We start from the raw sequence: 15,575 nt of genomic DNA on the forward strand, positions 1-15,575 counted from the left end.
GCAGTGGCCCCTGGTCATAGGTTTTGTGGTCCTGTTTTTGACAACAGCACCATTAATAGTCCAATCCTTTTTGAATCCTGTTTAATGTGTGCGAACTATTACACTCCAAGGTAGAAGCTCTAACTACGAAGTGACACAGCACCATCTTGTGGAACATCTATTTTTCACAGGCTTTGCAAAGCTGTGTTGATATTTACTGCAATAAGACTGGATTACCGGTACTTACAAAATAACTGCGGTTATGTATCATCTACTCTTAAGTCAAAATTAGTTAAAACATTTAAACAAATGTCCTTGATGAAAGCATGGGTGCCTGATGCTTGGTTACACCTATATGTTAGCAGTTAAGAGCCAGCAAGTAAATCCCAAGGACATAAACATTTTGAACAGTCAAGAACACCTGCTGCTCCTACACAATTGGCATGAAATCAAAGAAAAAAAAATGCACTTTTAAAATAGCCTACAAAATTAGCTACAAGGATTTGATCCTTAAAATGTCTTATCTGATATTATGAAAAGCATGTTTGGGGTGGGTATCTCATCAGATTCAACTAATTAAAATTTCACATTGTACATCTTAATTATCTAAGAAGCCACTGATCACCTAGAAAGCAAGGGGGATGTATTTTAACTACAACCTCTCCAGGGGAATTATTACTGTGACAGTGGGAAGTCTGAATATCCTACACAAATTGCATTATATACAAAGGAATAATGAAACAGTGTCCCTTATATAAAACGGCAAAAGCAAGGTTCACTTTTTGGAAACTTTTGGGAAAATATTTTCAAGCAGTGGATGGTTGAATCCATGGATAGAGAATGCTAAAAGTACTTTGACTTCAGCTTTCATAATTGTTTACCATTGGCTGGAGGTTAAAATCTATAACATCTGGAAGGCCAAAAACTCTTCATATGCTCGCTCTTATGAAATATCAAGTAACTGTTTTTGACTATAAACATTATAAAGGAATACACAGCCAGATGTATAGACTTAACAATAGGTAGGTACACTATAAAACATGGTTTTTAACTCAAGATATGGGGATATAATCTTCTAAACATGTAAGCTGCATGCTTAATACGAACATATTGCTAAGTAGGGAAAAGAATAATAATGTATCCCATAGGTTAATAAATACCTGTTAAACTGTACGAGGAAGCAAAGTCATGTTTGAGTAACAATTCAAATGCAAGGCAAATAGAGTGAAATTATAAGGAAAATCCTTAAAATAATTTGCATGAAGAAAAGTAACCTCATAGGGCAGTGGTTCCCAACCTTTAGTCCTCCGGTTATTTTGGACTTCAACTTCAGAAATCCCAGCCAGTTTACTAGCTGTTAGGAATTATGGGAGCTGAAGTTCAAAACACCTGGAGGACCAAAGGTTAGGTACCACTGTCATAGGAAATGGGTTGTGTTTTCAGTTGGAGAACAGTTTAGGCTGCTTCTAACATGCAGCACAATAAGGTGGGCCTAAACAAGATGGGAGGAGCCCCCGGTGGCACAGCGGATTAAACCGCTGAGCTGCTGAACTGGCTGACCAAAAAGGTCAGCTGTTCGAATCCGGGGGAGGGGGTGAGCTCCCACTGTTAGTCCCAGCTTCTGCCAACCTAGCAGTTCGAAAACATGCAAATGTGAATAGATCAATAGGTACTGCTCTGGCGGGAAGGTAACGGCGCTCCATGCAGTCATGCCAGCGACATAATCTTGGACATGTTGTCTACGGACAACGCCGGCTCTTTGGCTTAGAAATAGAGATGAGCACCAACCCCCAGAGCCGGACATGACTAGACTTAATGTCAGGGGAAAACCTTTACCTTTACCTAAACAAGATGGGAAATTGAAATCTTTGGATACTGAGCAATTGTAGTTACTGCATTATCATGATCACAGAGGTTACCAGCCTCAAGTTGTACAATCAGAATCAACTATATCACTTTAATTGACAGTGATGTCAGTATATCTGCTTTACAGAAAAAGTGACAGCACTTCATGTGCCTACTGATATGATGATGTATATGTCTTTTGTACATAACTACTTCAGTAAATAATGTACACATCTATACATGTAATATTAGGAAACAGGAATTATATTGAAAGTCACTTTTATAGAATGAAAATCTGTATTTAAAAACAAGCACAAAATAAAGGCAAACAGAAAACTGCTTTAACAGAATAATAAATCATGTTACAGTCAAAGTGCAAAACCTGTTATTAGACAACACTGCAAACAAATTATTGGGTTTTCTTTTGGCCTTCTCTTCTTCTGTGGTGTCCTGGATGCCCAATATGGCAGAAGATATCCAAATGCCATTATAGTTATCATACCTGGAGCTGTATGTCCCTCCCACCCCCAGTTCCCAATTCATTTAAACAAGACAGCAAGCATAAGCTGAAGTTCTATCAAACCCACTGGTCCATTTTCAAAAGATAATTAGCAAGATGTGTTAGCAATGTGAAGCATCATGATAGCCACATAGCAATGTCACAGAAAAACTGGAGAAACTGCTGAGAAATGGTGTGTTGGTTCCTTGGCAGAGTTGAAACTCACAAGCATTCTCAGTCTCACTTTTCAGATGGATTTACATTCTCTCTCTCATTTCATACATGCGATTCTGTATATATCAACAATAAAAAAGGGAGAAATAATGAAATAATGAGCACAGTAGTAATATTTCATGGCCTAGCAAGACTTATTGGTTAGGTTTGGTAGAATCATGAGTTTTTACTTTTAAAAAACTATCTGCACAATCCAGTGCTCTGATCCATGTTGACATATTATAAACACAAAGATACAATCTCTATAACAATACTATACAGCATTATCTGGTTTTGATATTCCAAATCACTAATTACTTCAATTCACCCAGTGTACACTCAAAAGAAGAAGAATACAAGCAAAGGGCCACTATCAGTCAATCAAAACAAGTGGTTAAATCCACTTTGAAGATTGAACTTTCACCTCTTAAATCAGCATTTCTCAACCTGGGGGTCAGGACCCCGGGGGAGGGGATCATGAGGGGGTGTCATAGGGGTCCCCAAAGACCATCAGAAAACACATTCGCATTTGGGCATATTGAGCATTTGCACCAAGTATGGTCCATATCATCATAATTTGAGCCCCCTGCATGTAGGTGAACTACAACTCCAAAACTCAAGGTCAATGCCCACCAAACTGCTGGTCATGAGAGTTTTGTGTGCCAAGTTTGGTTCACTTCCATTGATGGTGGAGTTCAGAATGCTCTTTGATTGTAGGTGAACTATAAATCCCAGCAACTACAACTCCCAAATGACAAAATCAATCCCCCTCAACCCAACCAGTATTCAAATTTGGGTGTATCGTGTATTTGTGCCAAATTTGGTCCAGTGAATGAAAATCCTGCATATCAGATATTTACATTACAATTCATAACAGTAACAAAATTAGAGTTTTAAAGTAGCAACAAAAATAATTTTATGGTTGGGGGTCACCACAACATGAGGAACTATATCAAAAGATCACGGCATTAGGAAGGTTGAGAACCATTCTCTTAAATGGTATGCGTATACTTCAGGTACTGGGACCATCATAGTCTGTGCAGGTTAATGTGTTAATTAATAATAAAATGACTTGTGTTTCTTCATTATTGGTCTAAATAGAGACCTTTTTTAACTTAAAGGTCCTCCCCAAGCAACAACTGGTCTGTCCAGTTAATGAAGAGGGAATTTTAGTTTCCCACTGGGATTCATTTCCCAATTCTAAATGGCATCACAATTCAAGGAGTCCAAACCACAAACAGAGGTTGTTGTTCTTGACCCTGTGATCCCATTACATCTTTGCTTTGCTTACTTGAGGAAAAAGTCCAACAATGAGAGATACAACATTGAAGCTGTTTGACACTACTTTAACTGCCATAGGTCAATGGCATGGAATTCTGGGAATTGTAGTTTGGCAAGACACTAGCATGATTTACAGAGAAGACGAAGAATTAGCTAAACCAATGATTCTCAACTTGTGGGTCCCCAGATGTTTTGGCCTTCAACTCCCAGAAATTCTAACAGCTGGTAAACTGGCTGGAATTTCTGGGAGTTGTAGTCCAAAAACACCTGGAAACCCACAGGTTGAGAACCACTGATTTAATCTTACAACTCCCATGACTTCATAGCACTGAGTCAGTGCAGTTAAAATACTGCATTAATTCTTCTGTGTAAATGCATTCTTGGTTAGAGAGTGCATCTGTGATGGAAAAATTAGGATTGTGGTTCAAATCTGTGGCCCAAGTGTTAGTGGAAATTAATAGCATCTGGAATAAAAGATGAGGTGCATTAATATCTCTCCCTCCCACCTCCAAACAGCTACTTACTTTGTCATCATCATAGTCTCGCTCAGGAAGGTAAGAACTGTTTGAAACTCCTGCTGTGGCGGCTCTGTTAATCTGCTCAGGACTTCTAAGTTGGATTCTGGGAAAGAGTCTCTCACTTCCAGCAGAAGTTGTGGCAGAGTTGCCTTCTGAAACCTTCCCTGTGGTTGAATATTCATTGCCTATCAAACTCTTTCTGTCAGGTTTTGGCTCTCCGCTTTCTCTGTTTCATGGCGGAAGAAGAGGGAAAGAAAGAACAAGCCTATAAAGTACAGATTCTCTATTCCCCCATGATTATCTCCCCCACCCTTAAAATGCAGTCCTGAAATCTGTGAAGTCAGTAATAAATTTGTCTACACCCATAAGTATCTGAAGCAAAATCCAACATTTGCAGGTATAGTATTTTTTTCTTGTCAAGAGCAACTTGAGAAACTGCAAGTTGCTTCTGGTGTGAAAGAATTGGCCATCTGCAAAGGACGTTGCTCAGTGGATGCCCGGATGTTTTGTTGTTTTTACCATCCTTGTGGGAGGCTTCTCTCGTGTTCCCACATGGAGCTGGAGCTGACAGAGGGAGCTCATCCACGCTCTCCCCGGGTCAGGAACCCAACTTTCAAGTCATCAGTGCTGCCGGCACAAGGGTTTAACCCACTGCGCCACCGGGGGCTCCTTTTACAGGTATGTTGAAAGCTATCAGTGAAATGGTAAAATGAATGTTTCTGAATGTATCTCAGATGAATTCTCATTTTGGCTACTTCTGATTTTATGTCATGATGCAACATCAGATATTAGTGTCCAGCACAGTTAGACAGGAGATAAGGAGCCAAGTGTCAAGAGGATATTGATGGGCTGAAATTAATGTGACAAAATCCATAATGATTGAATAACCCATGCATACCTGTGGCATCTGTAGATGAGGACTCCAGTTAAGACCACAATAATAACTCCACACGCAGCAGCCACTCCTACAAGGACTGCCAGGTAATCTGAGAAGATACATATGTTCAATTATCATACAACATGTGATTTTTTTCCACTATAAAGTATTATGTAAAGTGGGGGAAACAATTTAATCAAGAATGCACTATAGTAACCAAACATTTAAACATGAACTAAAATAAATAAATAAACTTTATTTGTATCCCGCCACCATCTCGCTGAAGAGACTCAGGGTGGCTCACAAAGCACTCAATAGTGCGAACACACAGAATACAGTAGTAAAGTCATTGAGATTTGATATAAATTACTATTTTCAGGCAGACAGATCTCAAGAGACCAGGAGAAGTGTGTTCAAACAAGGCCCTTTCAGATACTGAGTCAGCGATTCAGGACAGACCCATAATGCCTTCATGAACGATCATTGTAAAAAGAAGTAGGAACTGAATTAAACATCATAACTAGTCCTGGTTTTTTATTGGGGGGGGCCTTCATTTGGTCCATGTAAACCTTACGTGTTATTATTATCACTAGTGATAACTAAATCAGCTGGTCACTGTTATTAGCAAACACCAAAGATTTTCAGATTACATCATTGCATTTAAACTGTGGCATGGAAAAAGTGACATTTGTAATATTGATGTTTTTCAGTATGGATATGTGTTTGCTCACAAAAGCAAAAATTCCTAAAGATGGAGTTGAAGTAAGTATATTTCTTGGAGTTGATTATCCTAATTCTAGTACTACAGATTCTGCTCCCCTTGCTTCAAATAATTTCCAGAATAAATAAAACATCCAGAATTCTTGTACATACACTCTTCACATTTTTCTCCAGAGTAGCCAAAATCACACCTAGAAGCAAGCAAACAAAAAGTTACACAAAATAATTGACTGAAGAAATAAAAAGTTACAGAAAAATACTGATTTCAACCTAGGTTATACAGAGGTTTTCCCCTATGTAAGGTAAAGGTTTTACCCTGACATTAAGTCTAGTCATATCTGACTCTGGGGGTTGGTGCTCATCTCATTTCTAAGCCGGAGAGCGTTGTTGGTAGATGCTTCCAAAGTCATGAGGCCCGCATGACTGTATGGAGCTCTGTTACCTTCCTGCTGAAGCAGTACCTATTGATCTACTCACATTTACATGTTTTTGAACTGCTAGTTTGGCAGAAGGTGGGACTAACAGCAGGAGCTCATCTCCGCTCCCCGGATTCAAACCGCCGACCTTTAGGTCAGCAAGCTCAGCAGCTCAGCAGTTTAATCTTCTGTGCCACTGGGGCCTCCTCTCCCCTATGTAATTGTGTGCTTTATTAACTACCAGGTGGAAAAGAGATCATTGCAACTAGCAGAACATCCCTGCCTTCCTCTAGCTTGGATGGGCTTTCTCCCGGCTTTTCCTGACATTACATACAGTAGAGTCTCACTTATCCAACACTCGCTTATCCAACGTTCTGGATTATCCAACGCATTTTTGTAGTAAATGTTTTCAATGTATTGTGATATTTTGGTGCTAAATTCATAAATACAGTAATTGCAACATAGCATTACTGCGTATTGAACTACTTTTTCTGCCAAATTTGTTGTCTAATATGATGTTTTGGTGCTTCATTTGTAAAATCATAACCTAATTTGATGTTTAATAGGCTTTTCCTTAATGCCTCCTTATTATCCAACATATTCGCTTATCCAACATTCTGCCAGCCCATTTATGTTGGATAAGTTAGACTCTACTGTATTTCTGTCCATCAAAATCCTTTCTGACTACTCTATAACTCTGTTCTTCCTTCTTACTGTAGCATCAAAGCCTTCTATGCCACTCTCCAAACCAGTTTCCAGCAAGAATTAAAAAAAGAGAGAAACACAATGTACATCCCCCCGCCTACTTGTTTAATATTGGTAGAACAACTAAATACTTACGCCTTGCAAACGCCACCCTGTTCTCGATAACCAGCCATACATTGGCACACCGGAACTTGTTTGGCAGTAATGGAACAACGCTTGTGTTTCTCTGGGGAACACTCTGTGGTGTCACATACTGTATTCAAAGCAGGAGACAAGGATAATGATATTTAGCACTCTAAATCATTCGTCTGAAAGTCAACGTCTGTGTAATTTGCATTATATCCAAATATGTACAATGGTAGCCCCTTTGTTCTCTAAATGTCCTCTATTAGATCCATGTCAAGATTGCCCTCTCTCCCCTTTCTCCCAATAGCTGGTAAGATTATCTGGCCCTCAAATGGAAGAGAAAAGAGGGAGTACAGTAAGAGAAATAGGAACAAAAGTACATGCTGCTCAATGGTACATACACATTTGACTGAAAATGAGGACATATCTGTTTTTTACACTTCACTTTCAAGCTCAAATTGGTTGATCCATGTTCTCAGCCCCTACAACTGTTCCGACTCAACAACTGATCTTCTACCATCTCACATTTACAGATGTCTTTAAGCACATCCCAATTTGTCTCTTCTTCTCCCAGTTTCCCCCTGTGTCCTGTAACCTTTCCCTATCCACCATTACATGACAGTACCATATTTTCTTCGGTTGTGCTGGAAACTGAGTTAAACTTACATAAGTAGTCTGTATTTTATTACAAGAGGGAGGAGGGGGGACTTTTCCCAGTAGGCTGAGGCAAAAGCAAACTACTGCAACATCTCCCCGACTTTCTCATGAACAACATTTCCCATCTTGTCAACAATCTCATCTTGGAGCCCTTCCATACAGTCATATAACCCAGAATATCAAGGCAGAAAATCACACAAATATCTGCTTTGAACTGGGTTATCTGAGTTCACACTGTTATGTATTCCAGTTCAAAGCAGATAATGTGGGATTTTAATGTTTCGTCTGTAAAATGTTCAAGAACACATCTTCTAGCTCCATTCACTGGGTCCCTTTTTACACATTCTAATTCTTAGTAAATTTTACCTCAAAATTAAGCAGCATCAAATCAAAAATTCAATGTGAAGAATTATGGATTTTAAAATATTACAGTTTGTTTGGTCACTCACTGAAGGATCATGGTTCTAAATTAGGTTTAGGTGTTAATCCATGCTTAACTTTAATGTTTCTGAAAACAGCTCAAATTTATAGGTGAAGGTTTTCCCCTGGCATTATGTCTGACTCTGGGGGGGGGGGGGGGGGGGGGAGTTGGTGCTCATCTCCATTTCTAAGTCAAAGAGCCGGAGTTGTCCGTAAACACCTCCAAGGTCATGTGGCCAGCATGACTGCATGGAGCACTGTTACTTTCCTGCCAGAGCAGTACCTATTGATCTACTCACAATTGCATGTTTTCAAACTGCTAGTTTGGCAGAAGCTGTGGCTAACAGCGAGTGCTCACTCTGCTCCCTGGATTTGAACCGCTTACTTTTTGGTCCACAAGTTCCGCAGCTCAGCGCTTTAACACTGTCCAAATTTAAAGTGCATAGTAATGACGGAAAGGAACAAGATGAACAGGAAATAGTCATATCTCTAAGACAATTATCCTGAAATCCTTACTTGAACAGGTTTTAGCCTCAAGTGTCTTCTTAGCGAGACCTTGTTTACAATCACAGGTTGGAAAAGAATCACTGCTTGTTTCATTGCATACAGTTGTGTCTTCATCACAGTTGTAAGCATCACATTGTGATACATCTGACAAAATAAGTTTAACAATATACATTAGCAGAAGAGAGAATATTATCTGCAATGAATATTTTCATAACGTATCTACAAATCCTTTCAAAGACCCCAAAGCAATGGGAATACAGTCAGCTTTCCACAATGGCTGGATTAGGGGCTGGAATTAAGGGGTCCATGAAAATGAAAAAAAAAAGACAAAGAAAGAAATTGCTTTTTTTTTTTTTACTTGAGACAACACTTCTCCAGGAATTTCTAGGTCTTCCAACATGGCTTCACATAGTCATCTTCTGTTGGAAGATGATCTCAGAATCACATTGGAGGACCTTGAAATTCATAGAAAGGTGTTTTCCCTAGAAATCTTTAGATCCTCCAGGATAACTGGAAGAAGTTGATATACTGGAGGATGTAGAAATTCCTAGAAAGAGCTATTTAAATCAAATCTGTGAATAACCAAATTTGCAAATTTCAAAACTGTAAATGTGGATATAGGCTGGGTTGTTGTGAGTTTTCCAGGCTGTATGGCCATGTTCCAGAAGCATTCTCTCCTAACCTTTCGCCCACATCTATGGCAGACTTCCTCAGAGGTTGAGGGGTCTGTTGGAAACTAAGTAAGGGAGGTTTATATATCTGTGGGATGTCCAGGGTGGGGAAAAAACTCTTGCCTGCTTGAGGTACGTGTGAATGCTGCAACTGGCCACCTTGATTAGCATTTTAATGGCCCACAGTTTCAAGACCTGGCTGGTAACTGCCTGGGGGAATTCTTTGTTAGGAGGTGTTAGCTGGCCCTGATTGATTCTTGTCTGGAATTCCCCAGCTTTTTGAGTCTTGCTCTTTATTTACTGTCCTGATTTTAGAGTTTTTTTAAATACTGCTAGACAGATTTTGATCATTTTCATGACTTCCTCCTTTCTGTTGAAATTGTCCACATTTTTGTGGACTTCAGTAGCTTCTCTGTGTAGCCTGACATGGTGGTTGTGAGAGTGGTCCAACATTTTTGTGTTCTCAAATAATATGCTGTGTCCAGGTTGGTTCAACAAGTGCTTTGCTATAGCTGACTTCTTTGGTTGGATTTGTCTGCAGTGCCTTTCATGTTTCTTGATTCCTGTTTGGGCAATGCTGCATTTGGTGGTCCCTATGTAGACTTGTCCATAGCTGCATGTAATAGAGTAGACTCGTTTCTTTCTTTCTCCCACCCTGGAGTTTCCACAGATATATAAACCACTTGCATACTTTTCCAACAGACCTCAACCTCTGAGGATGCCTGCCATAGATGTGGGTGAAACGTCAGGAGAGAATGCTTCTGGAACATGGCCATACAGCCCGCAAAACTCACAACAGCCCAGTGATTCCGGCCATGAAAGCCTTCGACAACACATTGGATATAGGCTTTTAATGTAGCATTGGTTTTCCTATAGCAGCTTTAGTCAGTCATGCAAATTAATGGCTAGTGAAAAGAAACATGAATTAAAATAATTACAAAAACAATAAAGGACATGAGTTCCAATTATATTATAACTACAGTGGTCTTAACCATTCCAGCCCAGTGGAATAAAGCATTCATATGTTGAGTCTATATCAAAATCCAATGTTGATGATTACAGCATTCACAATAAAGTAACTTTTTAACTTTGATTTGATCTACACCTCATACAGTCTATCTGAGCTCCATTACATTAAACTCTGGTAGCAGGGAGTTTCTAGGAGTTGTAGGCCAAAACACCTGGGATTTCTGGGAGTTGTAGGCCAAAACACCTGGGCACCACAGGTTGAGAACCACTGATCTACAGAGAAGAGCTGCCTCTGCAGAAGAACCAATTCAAAATTTCTGTAGACAGAGGCGGTCCAACCATAAGGCGAAATAGGCATTTGCCTGTGGCGCCATCGTCCCGGGGGCACCATCGTCCTGGGAGGAGGGCACCACTCTCCACCTCCTTCTCTTTCGGGCCTTCCAGCGACCGCGCTGGGCCTTCCGGCCAGCGCAGACCCACCTTCGCACCACGCAAGCCCACCTTTGGGGCCTTCAGAGATTGTGAGGTCTGTAGGAACTTGGAAGCTAGGTATGTGGGGTTTATATATCTGTAGAAGGTCCAGGGTGGGAGAAAGAACTTTTCTTTGAAGCAGGTGTGAATGTTGTAATTAATCACCTTGATTAGCATTTAATGGCCCTGTGGCTTCAAGGCCTGGCTTCTTCTTGCCTGGGAGAATCTTTTTTTGGGAGGAGTTAGCTGTCCCTGATTGTTTACTGTCTGGATTTCTTCTGTTTTCAGAGTGTTGTTCTTTATTTATTGTCCTGATTTTAGAGTTGTTTTTTTTAATACTGAGGGCTATCTGGGTTATCTAAGTCCACACTGCCCTATATCCCTGTTCAATGTTTAGTGCTAAATTTGCAAATATAGTAATTCCTACATAACATTACCATGTATTGAACTGCTTTTTCTATTGATTTGTTGTAAAACATGATGTTTTGGTGCTTAATTTTTAAAATAATAATGTAATTTGATATTTTATAGGCTTTTCCTTTATACTTCCTTATTATCCAACATTTTCGCTTATCCAACGCTTTAATTTTTCAGTGATTGGTTTGGGGGGGGCGCCAAAATTCTGTTCGCCTACACTTGAAAAATACCTAGGGCCAGCTCTGCCTGTAGATTATGGTGACCAAAATAGGTCTTGCATGTAATTGTTGTAGGTTTTTGCTATTTATGGCAACCCGAAAGTGAACCTATCATGGGGTTTTCTTGCCAAGATTTCTTCAGAAGAGGTTTGCATTTGCCCTCCTCTGAGGCAGAGTTCATTCATGTCCAAGCAGGGATCTGACTCCTGCTCTCTGGGGGCATAGTCAAGTGCACAGACTACTACCACACATTAGCTCTCTTGCATGTAGACCCTAAGAACATTTCAGCAAGTTTCAGTCCTACAGATCCACCCATTCCCTCTTTTTTCTGATCACCGAAAGGAGAGGGAGCTCTCAGGTGCAGCAGTTTACCTTTAAAATAGGTTGCAGTAAAAATAAGTTTTTCAAAACTAGTACTGGATCTGAGGCCATTTTGTTGGTGGCAGCTTTTTTGGCAGCCAGTGTGGCCCCAGAGAGTACCAGGGTGAGAAAACTGATCGCTCAAATCACCATAGATATCCATCCCTTTTGTAGAGGAGCAATGATGTCAGCATCCTTAATCCAGTACTTACCTGTAAAGGAATTGCAAATGATGATACCACTGCAAGGTTGATTTTTTATGAGATCCACCACATCAGCCATGGTTAAACTTGTGTTTGTTTCAAACTTATTGATGACTGTAACAGCAATATTCCCTGCTGCTCTACTGAGCTTCTGCAGTGTTGTTGGTGCTTCCCTGAAAGACAAATACATATACTGTAATATTAAAAAGGTAAGGTAAAGGTAAAGGCTTTCCCCTTACATTAGTTGTGTCCAACTCTGGGGGTTGGTGTTCATCTCCATTTCTAAGCCAAAGAGCCGGCGTTGTCCGTAGACACCTCCAAGGTCACGTGGCTGGCATGACTACATGGTGCGCCGTTACCTTCCTGCTGGAGCGGCACCTATTGATCTACTCACATTTGCATGTTTTCAAACTGCTAGGTTTGAAGAAATTGGGCCTAACAGCGGGAGCTCACCCCGTTCCCTGGATTTGAACTGCCAGCCTTTTGGTCAGCAAGTTCAGCAGCTCAGAGGTTTAAACCGCTGCGCCACAGGGGGGCCCAATATAAAAAAAGATACCATTAAAAAAATATTTTAAGAACAGAAGACTTTAGTTTGGATTATGAACACTTGGTTGTTTTGTTATTGTTTTAAAGCATGCTGTTACTGAAGGTCAAAGGAACAAGTCAAAAGTCTACAAATCCAAATCTCCCAAATCTTGGGAGCTGTAGTTTGTAAAATGAAAACTCCTAGGATATTGCATAACATTGTGTCGTGACAATTAAAGTGGTGTCAAACAGGTGCCCCTGTGGAATAGTGGATGAGTATTATAATTATGTGCCCACCCCTGACATTTTTTCTTCTCTTGAGCTGTACTTTTTGTCCCAGACCTACAAGAAGAAATGTTCAACAGCTTCCATAATCCCTCAATACTGGCTATGCTGGCTGAAAAGAATGATGGATGTTATAGGTCAAAACCATCTTGAGAATCATATGCTGTCCTACCCTGGTAAGTGTTGGTATTCAATCCCACACTGCCCAAGTCTCTAGTCCTGAATGAGGAACAAGTTAATTAGCTTAGATAGGATGAGGGTTTCCCTTCCCCCATGTTTCCTGTAGGACAGTTGGAGTGTGTAACTATTTCTTTTCTCCTCTCTGTTTCTGTTCTCATTCTGATTGGATGTGTAGAATGGATACTTTTCTACTGTACTGTAAGCCTGAATGATCAATTTTTTTAGTATCCTGTTTGTTTTTGGATGCTCTGCTGTATTTTGGGAGTTTTCCCTAACACAAAATCCTAACAGTAAGTACTAAGAAGAAATAAATATTTAGATATTATAATAGAAAAGGAGCCAAATGAGAGCTAGAAATGCTTTCTTTGGGCTCCCCCCATTAGAATGTCTACATATCAGCCCAGTGATAGCTGAACATAACATACTCAATGACTTTTAAAAGGCTAGTTGATTGTTGGGAGGGCAAAAATGGCAAATTGAAGTGCAGAAACAAAAAAGAACTCCCTGAGAGAGGTGATGATGTGTAGAAAGGCTTAAGCCTCTACATTATTCTGGCCTTTACTTGTTATCTACTTGTTATTGTTCATTGACTTGTTTTATTGCTTTGTTTTTATATTGTTGATGTAAGCCGCCCCAAGTCCCTTTGGGGAGATGGGGCGGGGTATAAAAATAAATGTACATATTATTATTATTATTATTATTATTATTATTATTATTATTATTATTATTATTATCTATAGCTTAACAAGCCCGCCACACTTACTTACTTTATGCTTGTGATGCTTGTTTCCTTGTAGCTTGCCTCACCTTTCATTTTTTCAGAAAACTAAAAAAAATACAAAGAAAGACTCCATAAGATGGGAAGGGAGTGGGGTGAAGGAGGACATCAGATGCAAAGCTGTATCATAAAACATCCAGGATAAACCCTTCAGTCCCATGCCTTTGTGAATTATGGTTATTACTTTAATCTCTTCAGGAGCTGACCCTTCTGATTGTGATGTGGTTCCTGAACGTATATAAGGATATGCAAAGCAAAAAAAAAGTATGAAACTGACATAGGGTTTATCTACACTGTAGAGCAAATGCAGTTTGACATTACATTAATTGCCAAGGCTCAGTGGCATGGAATCGTGGGAGTTATAATTTTACGAGGCTTTTAGCCTTCTTGGCCAAAGTGTGCTGGTGCCTCCCCAAAATTACAAACCCCAAGATTTCATAGCATTGAGCTATGGCAGTGAAGGTGGTGTCAAACTGCATTAATTCTACAATGTAGATGTACCTATAAAAGAATTATTATTATTATTATTATTATTATTATTATTATTATTATTACCCCACTTTATCTCTCCCAAAGGAGACTCAAAGTGAAATTTCAAAATGTCTGACTGATTACAAAACGGCTGTCACAGGGGCCTACCTCCACAAAAGACGAATAATTCGCTCCAATAAGCCCATGAGATTCAAATAGGTAAAGATAAGGGTTTTCCCCTGTCATTAAGTCTAGGCGTGTCCGACTCTGTGGGTTGGTGCTTATCTCCATATCTAAGCTGAAGAGCCAACATCGTCCGTAGACACCTCCAAGGTCACGTGGCCGGCATGACTGCATGGAGTGCTGTTACCTTCCCACTGCAGTGGTAACTATTGATCTACTCACATTTGCATGTTTTCGAATTAATAGGCTGACAGAAGCTGTGGCTAACAGTGGGAGCTCACCCCACTCCCCAGATTTGAAGCACTGACCTTTTGGTCAGCAAGTTCAGCAGCTCAGCTTTTTAACCCACCACGTCACCACATATATAGTTCAGATTCAAATACTGAACTATATGTTTTCCTCCATGAAGGACAATAACATTTTGCAGGAAGGAAATATGCGCACACTCACATACATACACACACAGCACATGTAACAAACCGAAATGTAATCAACTAAATTCTAAAAGTAATGTAGGAGTAAAGTTATTTTATTTGTGTAATGCCTAACACTTCAGTTACTTTCAAACATTATCCTTTTAAGGTTATTTTAAGGAATTTATTGAATTTTGAAATGAATTTATTCCATTATCTTATCAAATTGTAGAAATTGGTAGAGAATAGTCTCTATGCTTACATCTACACTGAATCATATATGCAGTTTTACACTGCTTTAAGTGCCATGGCTCCATGCTACAGGATCCTGGGATTTTTAGTCTGGTGAGGCCCCAGTGCTCTTTGGCAGAGAAAGCTAAAACCTTTTAAATCACAACTCCCGTGATTCCATAACATTGAGCTCCAGCAGTCAAAGTGGTGTAAAACTGCCTTAATTATACAGTGTGGACAAACCTCATGTCGGTTTCACACTGCATTTTGTATGCATTGCATATTCTATGTATTCAGGATGTTTGTGCACTGCATGACAAAACTCTTCTGTAAATATCCAGAGACTTTTTTCTGTTGAAAAGCAACTACAGAAAATATTTCTTTATGGAGGGATTAATTTCACCTCCTTCTTTTGTACTTTTCATCCTATCTTCTGG

At 39.7% G+C, this 15,575-nt stretch overlaps 1 protein-coding gene across 2 annotated transcripts in view; it reads right to left on the reverse strand.

Moving 5' to 3' along the window:
- Positions 1-2,086: 2,086 nt before the first annotated feature.
- Positions 2,087-15,575, reverse strand: part of muc13 (mucin 13, cell surface associated) — a 28,475-nt gene continuing 14,986 nt past the window's right edge. For both annotated transcript variants that reach the window (XM_062973358.1, XM_062973408.1), the window contains 8 exons: positions 13,830-13,888; positions 12,082-12,245; positions 8,773-8,907; positions 7,189-7,306; positions 6,086-6,123; positions 5,234-5,321; positions 4,342-4,561; positions 2,087-2,613 (listed from right to left, as the gene is read on the reverse strand). In XM_062973358.1, the coding sequence (XP_062829428.1) occupies positions 2,581-2,613; positions 4,342-4,561; positions 5,234-5,321; positions 6,086-6,123; positions 7,189-7,306; positions 8,773-8,907; positions 12,082-12,245; positions 13,830-13,888 (855 nt within the window). In that variant the 3' untranslated portion in view covers positions 2,087-2,580. The remainder of the gene's footprint in view (positions 2,614-4,341; positions 4,562-5,233; positions 5,322-6,085; positions 6,124-7,188; positions 7,307-8,772; positions 8,908-12,081; positions 12,246-13,829; positions 13,889-15,575) is intronic.

This window comes from Anolis carolinensis, chromosome 1 (genome assembly GCF_035594765.1).
Source record: "Anolis carolinensis isolate JA03-04 chromosome 1, rAnoCar3.1.pri, whole genome shotgun sequence".
Lineage (NCBI taxonomy): Eukaryota > Metazoa > Chordata > Lepidosauria > Squamata > Dactyloidae > Anolis > Anolis carolinensis.